A 25,243-nucleotide genomic window follows, 5' to 3' on the forward strand; every position below is an offset into this window, starting at 1 on the left:
TAACCCAGCCGGGTGTCTTCTTTTTCTTATTGAGCCAGCGTGGCGCGGCTTCGTCAACGTCGAGTATAATCGGTAACTTGTGCAGACGTGGTCATACCAAAACCGCTCGGTAAACTAACATCTAAGCCACGTCTAACAATATTTTTGATTTATTGATGAATCGATTAATCATTCGATTAATGACAATTGTTTAAGTTACAGATTTGGATGAAACTGTGGTGTTTTCGGTATTTTATTAGCCAATTGATGAATAATTTAATTATTTTACCATTATTATTTATTTATTTTCATTATGAATCACTTATTTATTTTCTTTCTCATCTGGGCAATATCTCAGGCACCTTTTGAGTAAGGAAGCTGATATTTGGACATGACAGTGACCAAGTGATGTGGCTATAAAATACATTTTTGATTTATTGATTAATCAATTAATTCTTTATTTCTCTGATTAATCACTTATTTGATTAAGTTTCAAAGAGTTACAGCTTCTGATGAAACACTGGTGGTTGAGGTATGCTATCAGCCAATTGATTAGAAATTATTTTACGATTATTATTTTTCGATTTTAATTACGCAATTAATCAATCAATTATTGTAGACCTCTCCCTCCCAATACCGTTTCTATGTGCTGCACGGGCACTGTAGGTGCCCCGGCAATGCCGCGTGCTAGAGGATGTTATTTATTTATTTGGCATGGAAGTGGTGTACTTTGAATGTATCTGGACTTGTTTCTGTTTTGTTTTCCTGTGTAATATCCTGCACTTGCACCTGTTTTTGGAAGTTTGTTCCTCAGTGGATTAAGGATACCTTTTCTGATTTGGTGTTTTCTTGCTCGTGTACAAACCTCATTCGATAGTCTGTTGAGCTATTCGATAGTCTGTTCAAAACCTGTCCTCCGCTAGTCCTACACACGCTGTTCTGTGCACTTGGTTAAGCTCCATCAGAACGCCTCCTCCTCCTTCTCTTCTCGGCAAGTAAAACCTCAGAATACATTGTTTTTTGTAGAAGAGCTTATTTAATTTGTAGGATATTTTCGTATTATTTTTGTAGAATATTTGTTTGAGTATTTTTGTAGATTTATTTTGTAGAAGAGCATTGTAATTTTTGATGAGTTAGAAGTTTCCTTGTTTTGGTGTCTAAGTTGTTCATCTCCGATTGTGGCCAGTTTATAATTGCGCAGCTATACAGGAATACCAGTACGACAAGTTGGTTTATAGGTTTAGTTATATTCATTGGTGAGGGATGATTTCAGAATTCTTCTTCTTCTGCGTAGGTACTCTTTGCTGATTTATTGTACGCATTTTTTTTGTGTTATACCTGGGGACTTTATTCCATTCTGAGGTATTTGTAGGATGTTTCGATTTCAAGTTCCTGTATTGGTGTACTTTCATCGATTGAGATATTGTGTGTTGTTTTTCTTTTACTAGTTGGAAATGTGTATTTGGCGCATTTGGCAAGACCAAATTCCATTTGAACGTCCTCCGAGTAGCGCTTTACTAGTTGAGGTTGATCTGCATTCGGTGCGAACAGTTTGAGATCCTCCATGTGCAGTAGATGTGTCACCTTTCTCGGCTCTTTGGTCATTTTTCTGTTGCACATTAGATTGTATCCATGTCCTTGTTCATTGATAAAGTGACTCTGTGGGTCCAGAGCCAGACAAAACAGAAGGGGTGAAAGGCTGTCACCTTGTAAGACACCACATCATATCTTTACCCCTGGGATTTTAATTCTCCTTCTAAGTGAGGTAGTATCAGCATTGTATTCCATTTCAGAGTGCCATCAGTGTGACTAATTGAGGGTTAACTTCATATGTTTGCACGTATTTTAAAATCCATGAACGCCGGACACTATCAAAGGGTCTTTTGTAATACATCCAGGTTGTGGATAATTTGTTTTGTCGAAGTTTTGCAATTTTCGAGTATGGTCTTGTTCAATAACAAATGGTCTCATTCCATAACAGCCCCTGCTACATCCTTTCTGTTCTGCCTCTAAACTTCCTGGTTGAGTCAAGTATTCCTAAATTTCATCAGTGATTAATCCAATGAAAAGTTTGTGTGCCGTTTGTAAGCATGTTATCGGTCTATATTTGAGGTAGATGAGTTTCATCAAATGTTGGGATGAGAAGAGTGTTGCCTTCTGTGAACCAATGATCCACTGGTTGGTCCGCTTTGATGATTTTGTTAAATGCACAAGTGTAGTGAGCGTGGAGAGCATACGGTTCATTTAGCCAGAAGTTTGGGATCCCATCTGGGCCTGGGCATTTGAAATTCAGCGTTTTTGCAAGATGGTTTCTGATTTTCTCTTCATCTATTAACATAGAGTGCATTTCCTGTCAGTGTTTTTTTTATTTTCCAAGTGTCGTATCCAATCTAATTCCTTGTTGTGTTCTCGTTAGTCTTCATATATCCCTTTCCAGAATTTTTCAAGATCTTCTTTTTTTGGGGAGTTGCCACATGTTGTTTCTGTCTCCCTCGTTCTCTGTGGAGCTTTTTCGGGTTGTTTTCAAACTGTTGATTTTGCTTTCTTTTGTTGTTGGCCTCATTTCTAGTTCCCCCCCCCCCCCCCTGCTATTTGTCGTATTTGGAGCTTATTATGGGCAGCTAATGGTTCCAGGCCATTGTTTTCGATGTTGTGTTTCTTGTTTATTTGCCCGATTCTTTGCTTGAGCTTTGGACTTCTCTATTGTGTGTATTCTTTGATGTCTGCTTAAATGTGATGATTGAATAAAGGCTTTCGGACACAAGGAATACATGTAAGGCTTCTCTCAAGTGTGTTGTTTTTGATGATTGCGTAAACCTGATAAGCGAGCATACTCCTTGCTACACACAGAGCACTTGTGTGGTTTCTCTCCTGTGTGTATTCTTGAATGACTATTTAAATGTGATGATCGAGCAAAGGCTTTAGGACACAAGGAACACTTGTGTGGCTTCTCACCTGTGTGTGTTCTTAGATGAATCTTCAATTCTGAGATAAAACTGAAAGCCTTGCTGCACACAGAGCACTTGTATGCCTTCTCTCCTGAATGTAATCTTCGATGATGGGTTTTTAAATGTGTTGTCTGAAAGAAGGCCTTGTGACACACAGAACATGTGAACAGCTTCTCTCCTGTGTGGATTACTTGATGTCTCCTTAAATGTAATGATCGACAAAAGGCTTTGGGACACAAGGAACACTTGTAAGGTTTCTCACCTGTGTGTGTTCTTTGATGGATCTTCAATTCTGAGATACAAGTGTAAGCCTTGCTGCCCACAGAGCACTGGTATGCCTTCTCTCCTGAATGTAATCTTCGATGATGGGTTTGTAAGTATGTTGACCGAAAGAAGGCCTTATGACACACAGAACACGTGAACAGCTTCTCTCCTGTGTGTATTATTTGATGTCTCCTTAAATGGGCTGATTGAATAAAGGCTTTATGGCAGAAAGAACACTTGTAAGGCTTTTCCCCTGTGTGTATTCTTTGATGAATGTGTAAATCTGATGAGCGAATAAACTCCTTCCGACACACAGAACACTTGTACGGCTTCTTTCCTGTGTGTATTCTTTGGTGTTTTTTTAAATACGATGAATGAGTAAAGGCTTTCGGACACGAACAGCACTTGTGTAGCTTCAGTCCTATGTGTATTCTTGAATGATCATTTATATGTGCCAGTTGAGCAAAGGCTTTTGGACACAAAGAACACTTGTAAGGCTTCTCTCCTGTGTGTGTTCTTTGATGAACGTGTAAAGCTGATGATCGGGCAAAGGCTTTTAGACACAAAGAACACTTGAAAGTCTTCTCTCCAGTGTGTGTACTTTGATGAATGCGAAAATAATATGATCCAGAAAACTCCTTGCTGCAAATAGAACACTTGTGTGGCTTCTCTCTTGCGTGCATTCTTGAATGATAATTTAAATGTGACGATTGAGTAAAGGCTTTCGGACACACAGAACACTTGTGTGGCTTCTCACCCGTGTGCGTTCTTTGATGAATTTTAAATTCTGACATATAAATGAAAGCCTTGATGCACACAGAGCATTTGTATAGCTTCTCACCCGTGTGGATTGTTTGATGCACTTTCAAAAATGGCAACGTTGAAAATGATTTATCACACACAAAACATTTGTGTGGTCTCCCACTTCCTTGGATATTATTGAGGGTTTCTGTCCAACATTTACAAGACACGCTGCTGAATGTGTCCATTTCTTGAGTATCAGTCCGTGTCATGTGATGACTGAAAACTTGTGTGCTGAACCACTGGGAACAGTTGGAACAAGAAACCAGTTTTATTTGTTTCTCTGCAAAGACAAGTCACACAAATCATTAATAATTTACACAACTTTGAGAAATATAGAAGCAAGTACAGATACATTCAAAGTACACAGCCCCCATGCCAAATAAATAAATAACATATTGGTGTGTGTCTGTGTGACTACCCTGTAGTGAACACCGCAGGGTGACACGGATGACCAAACGAGCTTTACTCCAAGGTGTTCAATCCAAAAATAACGGTATTCTTTACATGCGAGGGAAAAGAGGATGACTAACTTACCTGGACGGCTTCCACCCGACTTCTTTGCACCTGGATAAATTAATTCCAAGCCGACACAGGATTAAAATGCACAAAAATACCGGCTTTGTTAAAGAAAATGCCGGTAACAAAGAATGCACGATAAAGCTAAATTCCTAATTGTAGCGCCCCCACATAGACCCGAATACAGACAAAGGGAAATATAAAAGAACAAAAATAAATGTGTGTTATTTGTGGGCACGTAACTCCGAGCTGCTCTTGAATCTCGTCAGGAATCATCCCGGTTCCCATGTCGTTGCACGTGAAAATGCGCTCGTTGGCGTGAAGTCTTTCCGCGGGAACGACAATGGTATGCAGCTCGCTCTTCCAGCCGTGCTTGTCCTCACGATCTCATTCACCAACACCAACACCACGTCTCCCAGCGCAAGAGCGCCACGAACTCTGAACACTCGCCGTGAACTCCCGAAGCAGAGCGAGATATTAAATCGTGACCGTTCACCGCCAAAGCCAGAAGATCAGAGCCAGCCAAGAGAAGATGAAGGAGAGCGATTCGTTGTCAAAGCCAGGACTCAAGAGACAAAGAAGAAGAGCGGAAACCAAGAGGAGAAAAAGAGTTCGCTATGGAATCCCGAGGCAGAGAGCTTTTAGGCGACCATTCACCAACAAAGCCAGGACTCAAGAGAGTGACGGAAAGCCAAGAGGACAAAATGTCGGGGAGAGATTTCTTTTATACTCGGGGCTCTGACGTCATCCGTGCCTGCTCCACCAATCCCATCTTAGCCGTCTTTGCGCCAATCAATCCCAGACCAATCACTGCTCTTCGGGGCGTGGCCCCACAGCCTGCCTGAATGATGTGTGCTCACCAGGTCGGTGTTATCAGCGGTAGTGCTCAATGTCCTCCTTCTGGTTCGTTTTTTATTCAGGGTTATCAATACGCGATTTCCTAGCTAGGTGTGTGTGCTGCATGTGTCATAAGGAACAGAGGAAAAATAACAGAGGCCATTACATACAGGGGATTTACCATTAATCCCTAACTAATTAACATAACCCCACCCCTCGTGATGGGAACGAAGATACGCTCTTCCACGACATACGGTCCACCAGATCCCTACTTGTGATACATGAGGGTTTCTTCTTTTTCACGAGTCGGAGCACACTCCCTATGCAATTCTACCTGGACTAAGGTATTGCCTACCACCCAAAAACGTAACAATATCCTCCAGCGCGTGGCATTGCCGGGGCACCTTAGGCGCCTGGCTTTGTCGCTGTGCAGCATAGAGGCAGTATGAGGCAAAGGTGTACAATAATTGATTGATTGCTTGCGTAATTAAAATAAAGAAATAATAATCATGAAATAATTAATTTCTCAATCAATTGGCTAATAGAATACCTAAACCACCAGTGTTTCATCAAAATGTGTAACTTAAAAAAAATTAATTAAACAATCATTTAATCAATCCTGACAAATCAATTCAATCCTGACAAATCCCACACTCCTACTATGTCTCTCCGAAAAGACCGACAGGAGAACCGTCCCATCTAATTTCTGAACAATCCTCTCCAAGAAGTTCTGTCACTCAAGCTTTTGGGTCTCATTATCTGCCATGATCTTTCCTGGGTAAACCATATTTCCAATCTGGCCTCCAAAGCCAGTCGCCGACTGGGCATCCTCCATCGTGCGAAGTCCTTCCTTGGCACACCTGAGCTCCTCACCACATACAAGGCTTTCATCCGCAGCTCAATGGAATACTGTTCTCCCCTCTGGGCCGGTGCTCCTGCCTCACACCTAGCTCGTCTTCACGCTGTTGAAACCAAAGCTTTCAGAATCATTGGCATCTCCCGCGATGAAGCTAACTCCGAGGGCCTTTCACTCACTCACCGCAGGCAGGTTGGTGGTATTTTTGTCTTCGACCGACTCCTCTCCTGCCTTGCTCCCCCAGCTCATTCTGGGCTCTGTCCCCCAAATATTCCCACAGGTCGCACAAGATCTGCCTGCAACCCTCTCATGGTGAAACTGCCAAAATCAAGACTCTCTGCTCACCTTCACTCCTTCATTCCTCTTTTATCCCACCTCTGGAACAAACTCCCTTACTCTCTTCAATCCCACTCCTCCCTCCAGGTCTTCAAAACAGCTGTTCACCACCATCTTTTATCTTCCCCCATCCAAAACCTTGATCTTTTCTACCCCCGCTAATTTCACCCCAGATCCACTTTTTTGAAATACCAACTTCTTTCCTGGAAGTCCTTGCAGTGTCCTTGTGTTTTATACTTCTCCCACCCCGCCCCCCCCCCCTTCCCACACCTCCTGCCCCCAAGCCGTCTCCCTATCACAAATCTCCCGATGTCCCTGCTCTCAAATGTTGTGTTTGTGCTTCCCCTTCTCTCCCCATCTTGTCTACCGCTACCCTTATTATGTTTTGTATGTCGGTTTGATTTTTTTGTGTGATAAATGTTTGCTCTTTCACAAGCCTCGATACTGCATCCCAAAAAAAAAAAATACAGTACGTGTGAGGCATGGCACCACCTGCAGAAGGCGGAGGATTAAAAAGGTTTAATAATATCTTTAAAAAAAAAACTTAAATAATCATCTATTATTTGATTAACCAAAAATAATTATTCGATTATTGAATAATCAATAAATTAAAAATACCCTTTATAGCCAAATCACTGTCGTGTCCAAATATCAGCTTCGAGAGATATTGCCGTGCCCGAGATATTGCCCAGATGAGAAAGAAAAGAACTAAGTAATTAATAAATCGATAATAATTGAGAAATAAATCAATTAATCAAAAAATAATCTTCTTCGCCTTCGGGGGATACCGCCGTGCAGCACATAGCGACGGTATTAGGAGGCAATAATTGATTGATAAATTGCATAATTAAAGAAATAAATAATAATCGTAAAATAATTTCTTAATCAATTGGCTAATAGCATACCCAAAACACCCAAACATCACCATCCCAAACAAGTTGTTCAAAAACTTGGAATATTTATTTAAATCTTTACAAATGTCACAATGTCACCAAAAGGACAGTCTGGCAACCCTCCCACCCCCCATCTACTTAACAATTCTCTTGAGTGAGTTGGTTCATCACTCAAACTCCTGGGTCTCGCTCTTGAGGTAGATCATTCACTCAAATTCCTCACTATCAGCTATGATATTTCTTGGAAAAAAACACATTTTAAACCTGGCTTCCAAAGTGTGTCACCGACTGGGCATCCTCCGTCATACAAAGTCCTTCGTTGGCACATCTGAACTCCATTTACAAGGCCTTCATATGCAGCTTGACATAGTACTGCTCTCCCCTATGGGCTGGGTCTCCTGCCTCACACATTACTGAGCTTGACGCTGTGGAAACCAAGGAATCTCCCACATTGACGATGAGTCCATGGGCCGATCACACGCTTGTCCTTCTCCCCATGTTTCTGCAGAGTGCACATGGTCCACCATTAACCACCTTCTCGTGAAACTCCCAAAATCCAGAATCACTGCTCACCTCCACTCATTCGTTCCTCCTTTTTTCTCCCGCTGTGGAAATAAACTTCCACATTGTTTTCAATTTCATTATTCCCTCCAGGTCTTCAAGACAGCTGTTACCCACCATCTCAGATCATCCTATCCAAAACCATGATCTTATCTACCTCTGTTAACCCCACCATCCCAAAACCACCCTTCTTACAAATTTCCAGTTTCTCCTTCCTGAGAATCTCCTTCTGTATCCATCTTGTCCATCCCGTGCATCCTCCCCTACCCCTTTTTTGTCTCCCTCTATTTTATCTTGCACCACTGCTGCTGGTGTTTCTCCATGCTTTCTGCTCTTTCTTTTGTCATGTTGCGTCCTGATCCATTCAGTGGTATCAGTCTTCCATGAGACTCGACTTTGTATGCAAAAATAAACAAACAAAAAAGCTGTGAGAGATAAAATCACTGTCTTTATGTCAATGGGAAGAATAATCGTCAAAAGTACTACCAAATGGTCTGTGGAATGGTAAGAATTGTTTTATGGAGAAATAGTGAGTAATCGTGAATATAATAGAATCCAGAATGTTATCGTAGTGCAAGCTAGTTAGTGCAAGACATTAGATATCGATTAGAGGAACTTGAAAAATGGGATGTTCAACTCAAGCTGAACTCTGACAGCAGCTGCCAATTTTCAAAACAACAGAACCACAAGATCACTGAGAATAAGGGACATAATCGAATAAATGGTGTGCATTTGTACTTCCGACCCGATAAACGAGCTCAGATGGTAAAGGAAAGGGTCCAGGCTTAATGCAGTGTTGCACTGAACCAGGAGATAGTACAGGGCCTTCAGAAAGTATTCAGACTCCTCGACTTTTTTGACATTTTGTTGTGTTACAGCCTGAATTTAAAATCGATTAAATTGAGATTTTCTTTGTCACTGATCTACACATAATACACCATAATGTCAAAGTGGATTTTCTTTTAGAAATACTTGCAGTATAATTAAAATAACTACCATAATAATATAATTAGTTTCTCCCATTCTTCCTTGCCCCCAATGGTCCTCCCAGGGCCCGATTTTTTGATTGCTGTGAACAAACTTGGTACATCATGGGTTGTGACGGTTGTGCTCAAGTTTCATCGAAATCGTGTGTGTAGTTTCAGAGAAGAAAGCAAATATCTATTTTGGGGGGGTCAAACCTCGATCCACTTTGACCCCCGGTAAATCCCCTTAGACCTCGATTTTTTTTAATGCCATGAACAGACTTTGGTCACAACATAACAAATATCATTTGTGCCAAATTTGGTCACAATCCCATCAGCGGTTTCGGAGAATAAGTTTCAAGTGTTTACGGAAGGACGGACGACGCACCATCGCATAAGCTCCCCTGAACTTCATTCCAGGTGAGCTAAAAATGAAATGCAGAAATATCTAATTTACACAAGTATTCAACCCTCAGTCGTCACTTCGAAGAAACACCTTTGGCAGCGATTACAGCTTTGAGTCTTCTTGGGTGTGTCTGTATCAGTTTTGCACATCTGGATTTTTTTTTTTTTTTTTTTTTTTTTTTTTGTATACTGAATCGAGGCTCGTGAAAGAGCTAACATTTACTTCACAAACAAATCGACCAGACAAACAAAATACACAAAAAGAGGGAGCGGAAGACAAGATGGGGAGAAAAGGGGAAGCACACAAACACAACATCCGAGAGCAGGGAGATGTGTGGAAGGGAGGGCCCGGGGGGAGGAGGCATGGGAAGGGCCCCCAGCTTGGAGAAAGAGAAGTCACTACCTCCGAGCGCTGAGAGACCTCCTGCATCTTTTGGGCCGCGCTATCCTGTCCCTGAGCACAAGGTGCACCTTGTGCTGGCCATCGAATACCCGCTTTCCTTGCCATCAATCCCCGTGTGAGTCAGTTTTTGTCCTGTTTATCTGTGGTCTGTCGGGAATAAGATAAGTGTGTCTAAGTGCCTGCCTTTCTATGCTGTCCCTCTTGTAGTTGTAATCTGACCTTCCGCCCTAATATAACCTCCTCCGGAGGTCTTGAGAACTGAACCCTTGGTGTCGTGTCATTTTAATCCAGCCGTGTGTCCTTTCCTCAATTGATCTAGCGTAGCGCGATTAGTCAACGTTCGGGTGGAATCGGGTAAGTTTGTTAGGTCGCGGTCACCAACCGCTCGGTCTATAACATCTAGCCGCGATCTATAACAATCTAGCCAAGGACTTCCAGGACAGAAGTTGGTATTTCAAAAAGGGGAATTGGGGTGAAATTAGCGGGGGTAGAAAAGATCAAGGTTTTGGATGGGGGAAGATAAGAGATGGTGGTGAACAGCTGTTTTAAAGACTTGGAGGGTGGAGTGGGATTGAAGAGAGTGAGGGAGTTTGTTCCAGAGGCGGGAGAAAAGAGGCATGAAGGAGTGAAGGTGAGCAGAGAGTCTTGATTTTGGCAGTTTAACCAAAAGAGGGTTGCAGGCAGATCTTGTGCGACCTGTAGGAATATTTGCGGGACAGAGCCCAGAGAGAGCTGGGGGGGCAAGGCCAGAGAAGAGTCGGTAGAAGACGGAAAGACCACCAACCTGCCTGCGGTGAGTGAGTGAGAGGCCCTTGGAGTTAGCTTCATCGCGGGAGATTCCAATGATTCTGAATGCTTTGGTTTCAACAGCGCGAAGGCGAGCTAGGTGTGAGGCAGGAGCACCAGCCCAGAGGGGAGAGCAGTATTCCATTGAGCTGCGGATGAAAGCCTTGTATGTGGTGAGGAGCTCAGGTGTGCCAAGGAAGGACTTCGCACGACGGAGGATGCCCAGTCGGCGACTGGCTTTGGAGGCCAGATTTGAAATGTGGTTTTTCCAGGAAAGATCATGGCAGATAGTGAGACCCAAAAGCTTGAGTGACAGAACTTCTTGGAGAGGATTATTCAGAAAGTGGATGGGAGGGTTGTCCAGTCGGTCTTTTCGGAGAGACATCGTAAGAGTGTGAGATTTGTCAGGATTGAAAGACATGTTCCACTTGTTTGCCCAGTCTGTGATTTTGTCAAGGTCTGCAGAGAGTGAGGAGGCTGCAGACTGCCGATCTGAGGGATGAAGAATGGAGCGACAGAGAGTAGAGTCGTCAGCAAAGAGATAGAGAGGATTTTCAAGAGAGTCAGAGAGATCATTGATGAAGACCAGAAAAAGCACAGGGCCCAGAACACTGCCTTGGGGAACTCCAGCCTGAACAGGAAGAGGAGATGAGAGAAACCCATTCAGGGCCACACGTTGACTACGACTAGAGAGTTGACCACTCCCATTCTTCCTTGCAGATTTGATCAAGCTCTGTCAAGTTGGATGTGGAGCGTCGGTGAACAGCAATCTTCAAGTCTTTCCACAGATTCTTAATGGGATTCAAGTCTGGGAATTGGCTAGGCCACTCAAGGACTTTCACGTTCTTGTTCTGCAGCCATTCCAGTGTTGCTTTGGCTGTATGCTTCGGGTCATTGTCCTGCTAGAATGTAAATCTTTACTGAAGTCTAATGTCTTTTGCACTCTGAAGCAGGTTCTCCTCAAGGCTTTTCCTGTATTTGGCTCCATTCATTGATCCCTCTAGCCTCACAATTCTTCCAGTCCCTGCCGCTGAAAAGCATCCCCATAGCATGACGCTGCCATCACCATGCTTCATGGTCGGGGTGGTGTTAGATGGGTGATGAACTGTGCTCGGTTTGCATCAGATGTAGCGGTTTACATTCAGGCCAAATTGTTCAATTTTTGTCTCAGACCACAGAATTTTTGCCTCATGCTCTCAAAGCCTTTCACATGCCTTTTACACACTCCAGGTGTGCTTCCGTCTGCCTTTTTCTCAGGAGTGACTTCCGTCTGACCACTCTCCCATGAATCGTGGACTTCATGGCAGAGTTTCTGCTCTGACATGCACTGTCAACTGTGGGACCTTATATAAAAATGTATGTTTCTTTCCAAATCATGTCCAATCAATTGAATTGGCCACAGGTGGACTTCAATCAAGTTGTAGAGACATCTCAAGGATGATCAAAGGGAATTGGATGCACCTGCACTCAATTTGGAGTGTCAAAGCAAAGGGGTTCAATACTAATTGACTGGAGATATTTAAACTTTTCATTTTCATTATTTTGTAAGAAATTATATTAAAAAATAATGGGGTATTATGTACAGGACCATGACAAAAAATCTCAATTTTTTTTTTTTTTTTTGTATACTGAATCGAGGCTCGTGAAAGAGCTAACATTTACTTCACAAACAAATCAACCAGACAAACAAAATATATAAAAAGAGGGAGCGGAAGACAAGATGGGGAGAGAAGGGGAAGCACACAAACAACATTTGAGAGCAGGGAGATGGTTGGGAGGGAGAGGGCTTGGGGGGAGGAGGCGTGGAAAGGGGGGGGGGGGGTGGTGGGAGAAGTATAAAACAGAAGGACACCAAGGACTTCCAGGACAGAAGTTGGTATTTCAAAAAAGTGGAATTGGGGTGAAATTAGCGGGGGTAGAAAATATCAAGGTTTTGGATGGGGGAAGATAAGAGATGGTGGTGAACAGCTGTTTTAAAGACCTGGAGGGTGGAGTGGGATTGAAGAGAGTGAGGGAGTTTGTTCCAGAGGCAGGATAAAAGAGGAATGAAGGAGTGAAGGTGAGCAGAGAGTCTTTATTTTGGCAGTTTAATCATAAGAGGGTTGCAGGCAGATCTTGTGCGACCTGTAGGAATATTTGCGGGACAGAGCCCAGAGAGAGCTGGGGGGGCAAGGCCAGAGAGGAGTCGGTAGAAGACGGAAAGACCACCAACCTGCCTGGGGTGAGTGAGTGAGAGGCCCTTGGAGTTAGCTTCATCGCGGGAGATTCCAATGATTCTGAATGCTTTGGTTTCAACAGCGTGAAGACGAGCTAGGTGTGAGGCAGGAGCACCGGCCCAGAGGGGAGAGCCGACTGGGCATCCTCACCCTAACCCTAACAATTTAATCGATTTTAAATTCAGGCTGAACACGGCAAAATGTGAAAAAGTCAATGGGTGTGAATACTTTCTGAAGGCACTGAATATGAGTCATGTCATGTAACATGTCATTGAAAGAGTCATGTAACTGAGTCGTTTAACTTCTTTCTACAGAAATCATCCAAAGTTGGTGTTGCTGATTGTAACACTGCAGTGGGGCATCGCAGAATTTTCATTGGCTTGTGATCAACTTGATGCAACGATCTTGAACATGCCTCTCGCATCAGATCATTGGATTATCATAAACTTTTCTTTCAAACCTGACGAGTCCCAGTAATCTCGATTGGTTTGTTTTTGCCAACGCTATTTCCACAGTGTACATTGGTGAAATGCAGACTTTTACAACTTCATCTTCAAGTGTCCAATCAATCACGAATTAAGACCAAAAATACAAAGTGCAGAATGTTTTTGGCTAAAATGTAACAGGGAACCTTGTCTGGTTCACATAAACAAGACATTTGAGTGAAAACAATTTAAATGGACCAGTAACCTGGTGTTGGGCTAGCGGCTAGGGTGCCAGCTTAGGATCCTAGGATCCTGGGTTCGAATCCCGGTCGATCGCTGAATTAATGCCTGGGGGGTTGACTCAGCCTGTCATCCTTCCGAGGTCGGCAAATTGAGTACCAGTTCACTGGTAATTCCCTGTTTGTCGTAAAAAGGCGACAAAAAGGATTGGCGGCAGGAAGGGCATCCGGCCGTAAAACATTGCTTCAAAAAGGGGACCAAAAAAACAACAACAACCACGGTCAACCGTCAAACGGTTGGTCAAAAAGGCCAACCCCCGCTTGCGGGGAAAAATGGCCTCTAAAGGTGGTTTTTTTTAGTCATTCTACAGGATTTATAACAAAATTATTTCATCGTGAAATAATGAACTAAACAAGTAAACACAATGCGATGTGATATATTGAGAGCCCGGCTTACCTTCGAGAAGATGAGCACCTGTGATTGGCTTCGTGGGTGGAGAATCACATGTTTCCTGCTTTACATGATCATTGCTCAAAGCATCCTGGGATGTCTGAAGAAGGTTATTTTGGAAAGTTTCTGACTTCATCACTTGAGCATCACCTGCAAACCATGTGACAACAGTTCATTACAATAGAGGAAGGGGAAAACAAGCAAATCTAAACAAAAAACAATCGTGATACGTCATGGGGAGAAATGCACAGGGTTTCCAACAGAAACTCATTTTCCAAGATAACCAAAGAGGTTAACAAAGGAGGAGGTTATCAAAAAAAAACAAACTCGTACATCTGAAAAGGTAGGGTGTCCTTGCCAGTGTTCATCATCGTGATTTGAGTCTCGTATTTTGGCCTCAAAAGCAAATTCAAGTATCGCAAAAACAGAGGATGACTTGGACAAGTAAGGGACGCGAGGAAGAATGAGAGGTAGCGGAGGATGCACTCGGTGAACATGATGGATACAGGTATACTCTCAGTAAGTTTACCCGGAACATGTCAAACATGTATTGTGATGCTTCAATGTGCAGAAGGGAATCCGTTATTAATGAGCCGGGTCTTTGAATGATTTGGGGAGCTAAACAAAAATACAACATCATCTCTCCAGAGAATAATCTCTGTACGTACAATGTCAGTATGTACATGCACACACATAACTGTCTCTAACTGGAACAAGCAGAACGTTGATGTGGTTCAGACCTTTCTCTTGAGATATTGAATCATCCTCAAGCTCAGATTCCACCTTCACTTTCACAATCAAATCTGAAAAAAGAAAAATATTCTTAAAAAAAAAAAAAATTTAAATAAGAATTGAAGCCTTGGCATATATGAAGGTTTAACTTTCATGTATTTGCATTTTTCCAGCTACCTTGTTTCATATTTCTGCGAGTACAGCAGGATAACATATCTTGGATTTTCAGCAATACTTGATCAACTGGACAGTCACATGAACGTTGTGAGACTTAACAAGTATCCGATTCACTGTGTCATAAAATCCAAGGTTTATTGATCGATTGACCTCCAACAGTCAGAAGAGTGGAGCTCAAACTTGTTTATTACAAAGATTAAAACACAAGCGATACACAAACACGCCGGCATGTCTACTGCACCCTGATCTACTCGACTCTACTCAACTCAACTACACAACACACAGCAACGTTCTCTCAGCTCAGCTTTGTTCTTTGACTTCGGGAATTCACGAACATGAACAAAAGTCCCTCCTCTCTTGGAAACCACTCATTGATGCGAGATGGTTCTATATCTAGAGGGAACTAGAAACTGCACAATACGAACTGTTCGATGCCCAAAACTTTCCATAACACTCAGAATCTTTATATGGGTTGGAAATCGAACTACAATAATAACACTCGTCAATTTTTTGACTCTACCCAACTTTTACAATCACATATCACCTCAACAATAGTCATATTTATCCCTTTTACTTTTTTTTTTTTACAAGGGTTTGACTTACGCAGTTTCAAAGTTCCACGTATAATTTTTTGAACGCCGTTCTATGTTTAAATGGGATTGGTCTCACTTTTACGTGTTATTTTCAACTCTGATGTGGGTTCGTATTCTTCCTCCGATCGGTATTTTTCTTTCCCCGCCATGGTGTCGTGTCCCCTCAATTGCACTGATCAGGGCTGGATTTAGGGGAGGACCAACGTGACATTTGTCCAGGGCCCAAACTCCAGGGGGGGGGGGGGGGGCACAAAAATCATACGATGCAAGTGCAAAAAAATGCAAAAAAATATATACCACAATAAATACATTTATTTATGTGTAAAGGTAGTATTATTTATTCCCTTGTTAGCACAGCAGAGAGGTAGTTAGGCAGCTTAGCAATTTTTGGGGGAACGACTTTACAAAAGTACCATTTTTATTTTAGTGGTTCATTGGAACATCCCTGGTGCTGAGTTATATGTTGGGCCCTGGTGTTGCAACATCCCTGGTGTTGGGCTAGCGGTTAGGGTGCCGGCTTAGGATCCTAGGATCCTGGGTTCGAATCCCGGTCAATCGCTGAATTAACGCCAGGGGGGTTGACTCAGCCTGTCATCCTTCCGAGGTCGGCAAATTGAGTACCAGTTCACTGGTAATTCCCTGCTTGTCGTTAAAGGCGGCAAAAAGGGTTGGCGTCAGGAAGGGCATCCGGCCGTAAAACATTGCTTCAAAAAGGGGACCGAAAAACAACAACAACCACAGTTCCCGAAAAAGGCCAACCCCCGCTTTGCGGGGAAAAATGGCCTCTAAAGGTGGTTTTTTTATTGGACCATCAATTGGAGTGATTCCGGTCCCTCGAGCGACAGGGCTTGCTTCGATCTCTCCACGGCATCAAAGTTTGAGTGTTTTCCCGTTCGTTTCTTTGTCAAATTTCCGCTGCGTATTTTGTTGTGTATGTGTTATTGTGCGTTTCTATTTGGTTTCGGTTTTGTAGTTGTTGCAAATTTGTGTGTAATTAGTCGTTTCTTTGTTCGCGCCTCGTGCGGCCTGGTGTCTCGTGCGGCCTCCTCGTCTCGACTTGTGCCCCGCCCCCTATATCTCGTTTGTTCTTTCACCTCTGCTCCTGCTTTCTCAAATCCACGTTTTCACTTAGAGACTTTTCCCAGATTGTTTTTCATGGTTTTGTTTAAATATTTATTTAAATATGTTTAAACCGCAGCCGTGATGCTGACGCCGCCCCCCTCCCCCCCACCCCCCAGAATTTCCATGTTTTAAACGTTTCCCAGTGTGTACCCTGGATAAGAATAGGTACGCCGTATCCCTGCGTGTCGTAAGAGGCGACTAAGAGGGTTGGCGTCAGGAAGGGCATCCGGCCATAAAAACATTGCCTCAAAAAGAGAACCATGACAATTACAACTACATGTGGGCAGGGTACAGCCTGAAGTGGAGATCGGTTTCTGAGGTTTGGGACATGGAATGTAGGGACAATGACAGGGAGATCAGGAGAAGTGGTGGAAGTATTGGTCAGAAGAAGAGTGGACATATGTCGTGTGCAAGAGATGAGATGGAAGGGAAGTGGTGTGAGAATGGTGAAGGGTAGGCAGGGACAGAAATACAACTTTGTGTGGCAAGGGTGCCCTGAGGGCATGAATGGTGTTGGTGTCCTGTTTTCTGAGGAGTTTGCAGACAGTGTGGTGAGTGTGACTAGAGTGAGTGATAGGTTGATGATGGTGAAAATGATGATTGGAAAGCTCTTGGTGAACGTCATCTCGGGATATGCTCCGCAGGTTGGTCGAAGCGATGAAGAGAAGGACAAGTTCTGGTGTGCGATAGAGAAGCTGATGGAAAACGTGAAAGATGAGGAAGTTGTTGTGGTAGGAGGAGACCTAAATGGACATGTGGGAAGGAGTATGGATGGTTTTGACGGAGTTCATGGGGGTTACGGATATGGTGTGAGAAATGGAGAAGGTGAAAGGATTTTGGTGTTTGCTGATGGAGCTGATTTGTTGATTTGTAATACTCACTTCCAGAAAGAGGATAATAAGCTTGTTACATACACGTCAGGTGGGTCGACGACAACCGTTGACTACCTGATGGAGCGTAGGCGAGATAGGGGGCACCTCCGGGACACAAAGGTGATCCCGGGGGAGGAGGCTGTTTCACAGCACCACTTGGTTGTCTGCGACGTAAGGGTGAAAGGTGCGAGGAGAGCTCGGCGGGTGAAGTACCAACCGAGAATGAAGGTGTGGAGGTTGAAAGAGGTGACAGTAAGGGAGGCATTAAAAGAGAGGCTGAGTAGGGTCGAGGATGATGTGGTTGAGCTTGATAGTGGTTGGATCTCAATGAAAGCTAGTCTGTTGGGAGCCGTTGGTGAGGTATGTGGATGGACAAAAGGACCACCGAGGCACTCGGAAACATGGTGGTGGGATGATGAAGTTGGAAAGAGGATTGACGAGAAGAGGAAGAAGTTCAAGGAGTGGCAGAAGGCGAAGGGTACGGGAGCAGAAACAGCAGAGCATGAAAGTTATAAGGCAGCCAGGAAGGCTGCAAAGAAAGAGGTAGCAAAGGCGCAGGAGGCATGTAGGAAAATGTTCGGAGAACGCTTGGATTCGGAAGAGGGTCAGAAAGCAGTATTCAGGATTGCAAAGCAGATAGCGAAAGAGAGGTGTGATGTGATGGGGGTGAGTTGCTTGAAGGATGAAGTGGGACAAATCGTTGTCGACCCAGATGGAATTAAAGGAAGATGGAAAAGATACATGGAAATGCTGTTGAATACAGAGAATGAATGGGATGGCAACATAGAGAGTAACCCAGTTTTAGGACTGGCAGAGAAGATAACTGAGAAGGAAGTTGAGGAAGCGATAAAAGCAATGAAGGGTAGAAAAGCGGGAGGGCCGACGGGAGTTGTGGGAGATATGTTGAAGGCAGCAGGAAGTTGGGGTGTGAAGAGAATGACAGAGATCTGTAATCTGGTGGTGAAAGAAGGCCGCATTCCAGTGGATTGGGAACTGAGTACCCTCGTCCCTCTATACAAGGGGAAAGGTGACCCTCTGGAGTGTGGCTCGTACCGAGCGATAAAGTTATTGGAGCATGGAATGAAGGTATTGGAAAAGGTGTTGGAGAGGAGGATAAGGAAGAAAGTGAAGATCGACGAAATGCAGTTTGGATTCATGCCAGGAGGAGGAACGACAGACGCGCTTTTCATTGTGAGGCAGTTGCAGGAGAAGTACATGGAGAAGAGGAAGAAGTTGTTTCTTGGGTTTGTTGATCTGGAGAAAGCATTCGATCGGGTTCCACGCAAAGTATTGACATGGGCATTGAGGAAGTTAGGAGTGGAGGAATGGTTGATCAGAGTTGTGATGGCAATGTACAAAAGAGCGCGCACAGCTGTAAGGACGAAGGACGGGAACAGTGGTGAGTTTGAGGTGAAGGTGGGAGTGCATCAGGGGTCGGTACTAAGTCCACTACTATACACAAAGAATTAAGTTAAGCACCCCCCCCGTGTTTTTACAACCTCGCACATTACAAGTTTGTTGTCGTCAAAACAGTGTAATATACCCATGATATTGCTATATTTTCTGGAGAAGTGATATTATGGTCACATAAAAACATAACAATCATGCCGTTTTCAATATTTTATTCTGAATAATTTAAGGTGAAATTTTTTGGGAATTTTAGGCATATTTTCACCTCAATTTAAGTATGGAGCTATAGGTCCATCACGGACAGTGTGGATGACGTTTATGTTTTCTAACGTACAGTCATTGTTCTGAGAGGACCTCTAGCGATCTTTGCGTCAATAACGTGTGTAGGACCCACGTGATCGGATCACTGACTCAACCAATCACTTTTTTTCACTTTGATCACTCAATTTCATCAATGGATAATTGCTAATGTCATACCAATCATTATTTGATCTCACATACCTTAGAATATATGCCAATGTATACATATACACAAAGAATATATATTAGGGGGTGCTTACCTTAATTCGTTGTGTAGGGGTGCTTAACTTAATTCTTTGTGTATATTTGTAGCTGTGATGGAGGTGCTGGCTCAGAACGTAAAGGAGGGTTTACCGTGGGAGTTGTTGTATGCAGATGATCTGGTGTTGATTGCGGAAAGTATGGATGGACTGAAGGAAAAGATGAACACGTGGAAGGAATGTATGGAGACAAAAGGTCTGAAGGTGAATATCGGAAAGACGAAGGTGATGGAAAGTGGTAAAGCATGTGGTGAGGTGGAAAGAACTGGGAAGTGGCCCTGTGCTGTGTGTAGGAAGGGTGTCGGAGTGAACTCCATTCAGTGTACAATGTGCGCTGAGTGGGTTCATCAAAAATGTAGTGGTCTGAGAGGGTCATTAACCAGTGTGGCAGCTACATTCAAATGTAAGGTGTGCACAGAGGGAGCTGCAGATGGCGGAAATGTTGAGTTGGATCTTGGAGACGGCGTGAAGCTGGAAGGTGTGAAAACATTTTGTTACCTCGGAGACATGCTGAATGAAGAAGGTGGATCAGACTCGGCAACGGTTGCTCGAGTGAGATGTGAATGGAAGAAGTTTCGGGAATTGAGTGGCGTGCTGATGATGAGGGGAGTGTCGTTGAAGCTGAAGGGAAAGGTGTATGCTGCATGTGTGAGAAGTGTTATGATTTATGGGAGCGAGACATGGGTAATGAACGTAGAGCAGCAACGAAGGTTGGAAAGGGTGGAAATGCGAATGGTTCGACGGATGTGCGGAGTATCGTTGAGAGAGAGGAAGACAAATAATGAATTGCGAAAGATGATGGGAATAGAGCCTGTGATTGATGCTGTGAAGAGGAACAGGTTGAGATGGTTTGGTCATGTGTTGAGGAAGGATGAAAGTGACTGGTTGAGAAGAGTGATGGAAATGAATGTAGAAGGAAGTAGAAGACGGGGAAGACCGAGAAAGACTTGGCTAAAGAAGGTGGAAGAAGAAATGCGGGCAAGGGGGTTAACAAGGAGAGATGCAGAAAATAGGGAAAATGGAGAAGATTGTCATGGGGACCGCAAGGCTAACCCCCGCTCTAGCAGGGAAAATGGCCTTTAAAATGCCTGTTGTTGTTGTTGTATTGGACCATATGCAGCCTGGTGTTGGCTTAGCAGTTAGGGTGCCGGCTTGGGATCCTAGGATCCTGGGTTCAAATCCCGGTCGATCGCTGAATTAATGCCAGGGGGGTTGACTCAGTCTGTCATCCTTCCGAGGTCGGCAAATTGAGTACCAGCTTGCTGGGATGAATGATCACGTTGTGTACCCCGATTTAGAATAGGTACACTGTATCCCTGCGCATCGAAAGAGCGTGACCAAGGGTTGGCGTCAGGAAGGGCATCCGGCCGTAAAAACATTGCCTCAAACAGGGAACCATGATTGTCATGGGGCCCGCAAGGCTAACCCCCGCTCTAGCGGGGAAAATGGCCTTAAAACGATCATTCATTCATTTCATTCATTGGACCATATGCAATAGAATTAGGACCGGAGGCAAGACATATACAGTGTTTGACTTTTGCGCAAATACGACTCGCACAGCATAATATCGAGCAATACATTTATGCAAATAAATCATCAGCTATTGGAGTTAGACTAAAATCGTAAATACATAAATTGCTGGACAAATTACCTTGAACAACATGTTGTCTGTTCTAAAGCTATATTGTCATTACATCCTTGTAGTTGCGTACATGTTAGATATATGAGAGGTGCGCGAGTCACAAGTATAACACATTTGTATAAACACTCGGTATTATATTACTGAAGGAGCTGCGCTCCAACGCGAGTCGAAAGAATTGACGCGACCAAAGACGGAATTCGTCCGAGTTGCTTTATTGAAACAAAACAGCTCAGGTATTCTGACAAGCCCGTTTATCGGGCAGCAATATATAAACACATTTATGCCGGGGCGTTTGCCCGGGAAAACCGAGACCGGGCATGCCCGGGTGTCAAGGGCGAGTCCTGGAAAGGCGAGTCTGGACATGCCCGGGGTTCTGGACTCGGCCTGGCAAGTCGAGGCTGGGCGTGCCCGAGCGCTCTGGGCGAGCCCTGGAAAGGCGAGAGTGGGCATGCCCGGACGCTCTGGGCGAGCCCTGGAAAGGCGAGTCTGGACATGCCAGGGCGTCCTGGACGTGGCCTGGCAAGTCGAGGCTGGGCGTGCCCGGGCGCTCTGGGCGAGCCCTGGAAAGGCGAGAGCGGGCATGCCCGGGAAAGACGAGACCGGGCGTGCCCGGGAGGTTCGGGCGTGCCCGGGAACAGCGAGTCCGGGCATGCCCAGGAGAGGTGCGTCTGGGCCCGTCCGGACGAGCCCGGCATGGCGATCGCGCCCTGGCCGCGTCCTGGCAGGTGCAAGGCGATTGTGTACATTCAGCGGGAACCGCTACATTACTAATTATTATTACATGGAAGCGTAAGATTTGTTATGCAGGCATGCATAAGTTTTACAAATAACACTGCATGTAATGAAATAAAAGTTAGCCTCCTTGTTCAAAATATATACATAATTGGTTTTTGTCCAATAAAAAGGTGAAGAACACTGTATATTTCTTGCCTCCGGTCCTAAATCTATTGTATATGGTCTAATGGACCACCAAAATAAAAATGGCGCTTTTGTCAAGCCGTTCCCCATTTTCGATAAATATGCTGCGAAGCTGCCTGACTAATGAGAGACAGGAATTCAAGGTCTAATATAAATAATCCAACGTTCAATTAAAAACACAAACGGTAATACCGGACAAGCAATGAATGATATACCACACGAATTACATGACCTGTTATGGGAGGATCAGCATCATCACGTCAAAATGACGCAATTGAAGGAGCTGTGGCTCCCACGTCGATCGAAAGAATGGACGCGACAAAAAGCTTGGATTCATCTGAGCTGCTTTATTAGAATCAAACACTCAGGCACTCTGGGAAAAACGTTTTACGGTCGGCAATATATATCTATTCCGCCAGGGGGTTTGCCCAGGCCTGGCGCCAGGGGGCGTGGCCCCGCGGGCCGGCTGCGGCCTGGCAAGCCGAGGGCGAGCCTGCCCGGGCGTCCCGACCGAGGCCTGGCAAGTCGAGCGCGGGCCTGCCCGGGCGTCCTGGACGAGCCCGGCCTGGTGATCGCTCCGCGTCCTTGATAGGTGCAAGGCGATTGTGTAACCCCAGCGGCAGCCGCTACACACGTCCCCCCAGAATCGACTTGCACCGGCAGGGTCAACTTGAGGGGGGTCCTGATGACCCGGCCGAAGCGACCCCTGGTGGGTCGTGGGAGGGGGTCCGGTGAGGTGGTGGGCGGTCGAGTGGGGGGCACCGTGGACGGGGGGCGGCCTCGCCGCGGTGGGAGGGCCACCCGTGGTGGGTGGTCGACGTCCACGTGCGCCGGCTTGAGGCGGTCCACTGCAATCCGGTCCGACCTGCCGCCGATGTCGATGACGAACGACTTGTCGTCCCGTCGCAGCACCCGGAAGGGCCCGTCGTACGGCGGCTGGAGTGGCCGCCGATGTGCGTCGTGACGCACAAAAACATACTCCGCGGTGCGGAGTGCTGGGGGGACGTAGGACTGGGGGTCACCGTGGTGGGATGTCGGCACGGGGGCAAACCGTCGGGCGGCCTCCTGGAGGTCCGAGCGCTGGCGAGCTGCGGACCAGGGGCTGGTAGCGTCGGGCACAAATTCGCCCGGGACGCGTAGCACCTGGCCATAGACCAGCTCGGCGGTGGATGCCTGGAGGTCCTCCTTGGGGGCCGTGCGAAGGCCCAAAAGGACCCACGGCAGCCGGTCGGCCCAACCGCCGTCTTGAAGGCCGGCCATGAGCGCGGCCTTCATGGAGCGGTGGAATCGCTCGCACAACCCGTTTGCTTGGGGGTGGTAGGCCGTAGTACGGTGGAGCTTGACCCCCAGGTTGCGGGCGACCGCGCCCCACAGCTCGGAGGTGAACTGTGGTCCGCGGTCTGACGAGATGTCCGCCGGTGCGCCGAAGCGGGCGACCCAGGTGGCGATGAAGGCCTGCGCCACGTCGGCGGTGGTGGTGGAGACGAGGGGAACGGCCTCCGGCCACCTGGTGGTCCTGTCCACCATGGTGAGCAGGTGTGTGAACCCTCGTGATGGGGGAAGGGGGCCCACCAGATCCACGTTGACGTGGTCGAAACGTCGTTCGGGCACGGTGAAAGGTGCCAGCGGGGCCTGGGTGTGTCGGTGGACCTTGGCCCGTTGGCAGGCGGTGCAGGCACTGGTCCAATCGCGGACGTCCCGACGAAGGCCGTGCCAGACGAAACGCGCCGACACCAGCTTCTGGGAAGCTTTCCGGCCCGGGTGGGAAAGGCCGTGGAGGGAGGCGAAGATGCGGCGTTGCCAGGTGACGGGCACGATGGGGCGAGGCCGGCCTTGGGAGACGTCGCAGAGCAGGACAGTGTCCGCGCAGGGGATGTCGGCCAGGCGGAGGCCCGTGTCCGCCGCCCGGAGGGCTTGCACCGTGGTGTCGGTGGTTTGGTCCGCCGCCATGAGCGCAAAATCCACGCCCAGGTGGACCGCGTTCGCGCTGGCCCGGGAAAGACAGTCGGCCACGGCGTTGTTTTTGCCGGCGACGTGCCGGATGTCCGTGGTAAACTCCGACACGGCGGAGAGGTGGCGCTGTTGGCGGGCCGACCATGGCTCCGTGACCTTGGCCATGGCGTAAACCAACGGCTTGTGGTCGACGAACGCCGTGAAAGGTCGGCCCTCCAGGAGGTGGCGGAAATGGCGGACGGCCAGGTGTAGACCGAGGAGCTCCCGGTCAAACGTGCTGTATTTGAGCTCGTTCGGCCGGAGCTGCCGGCTGAAAAAAGCGAGTGGCTGCCAAACCCCGTTCACCCATTGCTCATGTACGGCGCCCACCGCGTAGTCGGAGGCATCCGTGGTGAGGGCGATGGGAGCGTTGAGCACCGGGTGAGCGAGCAGTGTTGCGTCGGCGAGGGCCCGCTTTGAGCTTTGGAAGGCCGCATCCATTGCTGCGGACCAGGCGATGTCGTGCTTGGCCGGCTTGCCCCGGAGGGCTTCGTAGAGGGGCCGCATGAGTTGAGCAGCGCGGGGCACGAAGCGGTGATAAAAATTCACCATTCCCAGGAATTTTTCATTTGTCTGTCTGTCTGTCTGTCTGTCTGTTTGTCTGTCTGTCTGTTTGCAGCACTACGTTTACACCGTTGCACGTAGAATCGCCAAACTTTGCACACGTATTTGTCTTGCCCTGGAATAGACTGTGCCCAATTGATGACGTCATCGGTCATGTGGTTCGGCCGACATCTTGGAAAAACCGAAAAAATTAGCACCTCTATATCTCCAAAAGTGCTGAATAGAAAAAATTGAGACATGGCTCATTGTAAAGAACTCTCCATGGGGAATAAAATATGTTAATGATGACGTCATCTATCACGTGTTTCGGCCGCCATATTTGTCCTAAATGGCCGATAAAAAAGTACATTCCGGCAAGTCCTCGGTCTCTGACCGATTTTTCATTTGTCTGTCTGTCTGTCCGTTTGTGAACAAGCTATCTCAAAAAAGTTGTGGAATGATTCGGACGGAATTTGGCAGAGATGCAGTGTATGTGACAAGGACTAAATGATTAGATTTTGGTGAGGATCCGGATTCGGATCCGGCTACAAGAATGTTTCAAGTGATTTTTCACCATTGGGAAATAGGGCCAAAAACGATACATTGCAGGATATCTCAAAAAGTTGTGGACGGATTCGGACGAAACTTGGTGGACCGGTTGGGTGTCTGACGGACAAATAGATTCGATTTTGGTGAAGAATGTTTCTCCATTATATAAATTCTGTATTGTGATTTTCTGGTCTACTCTGAGATACAAAACGTAAACTGTTCACCAGGCGGAGGTATGCTCTCTACTGA

The 25,243-nt window shown here is 46.0% G+C and overlaps 1 protein-coding gene across 1 annotated transcript in view; it reads right to left on the bottom strand.

Annotated features, from left to right (window-relative positions):
• Positions 1 to 1,046: 1,046 nt before the first annotated feature.
• Positions 1,047 to 25,243, bottom strand: part of LOC137428619 (uncharacterized) — a 34,242-nt gene continuing 10,045 nt past the window's right edge. Inside the window, exons 3-5 of the mRNA XM_078778049.1 lie at positions 14,625 to 14,687; positions 13,891 to 14,034; positions 1,047 to 4,275 (exon numbers count right to left, since the gene is read on the bottom strand). Of these exons, the coding sequence (XP_078634175.1) occupies positions 2,765 to 4,275; positions 13,891 to 14,034; positions 14,625 to 14,687 (1,718 nt within the window). The 3' untranslated portion in view covers positions 1,047 to 2,764. The remainder of the gene's footprint in view (positions 4,276 to 13,890; positions 14,035 to 14,624; positions 14,688 to 25,243) is intronic.

This window comes from Myxine glutinosa, chromosome 5 (assembly GCF_964187855.1).
Source record: "Myxine glutinosa chromosome 5, kmMyxGlut1.1, whole genome shotgun sequence".
Lineage (NCBI taxonomy): Eukaryota > Metazoa > Chordata > Myxini > Myxiniformes > Myxinidae > Myxine > Myxine glutinosa.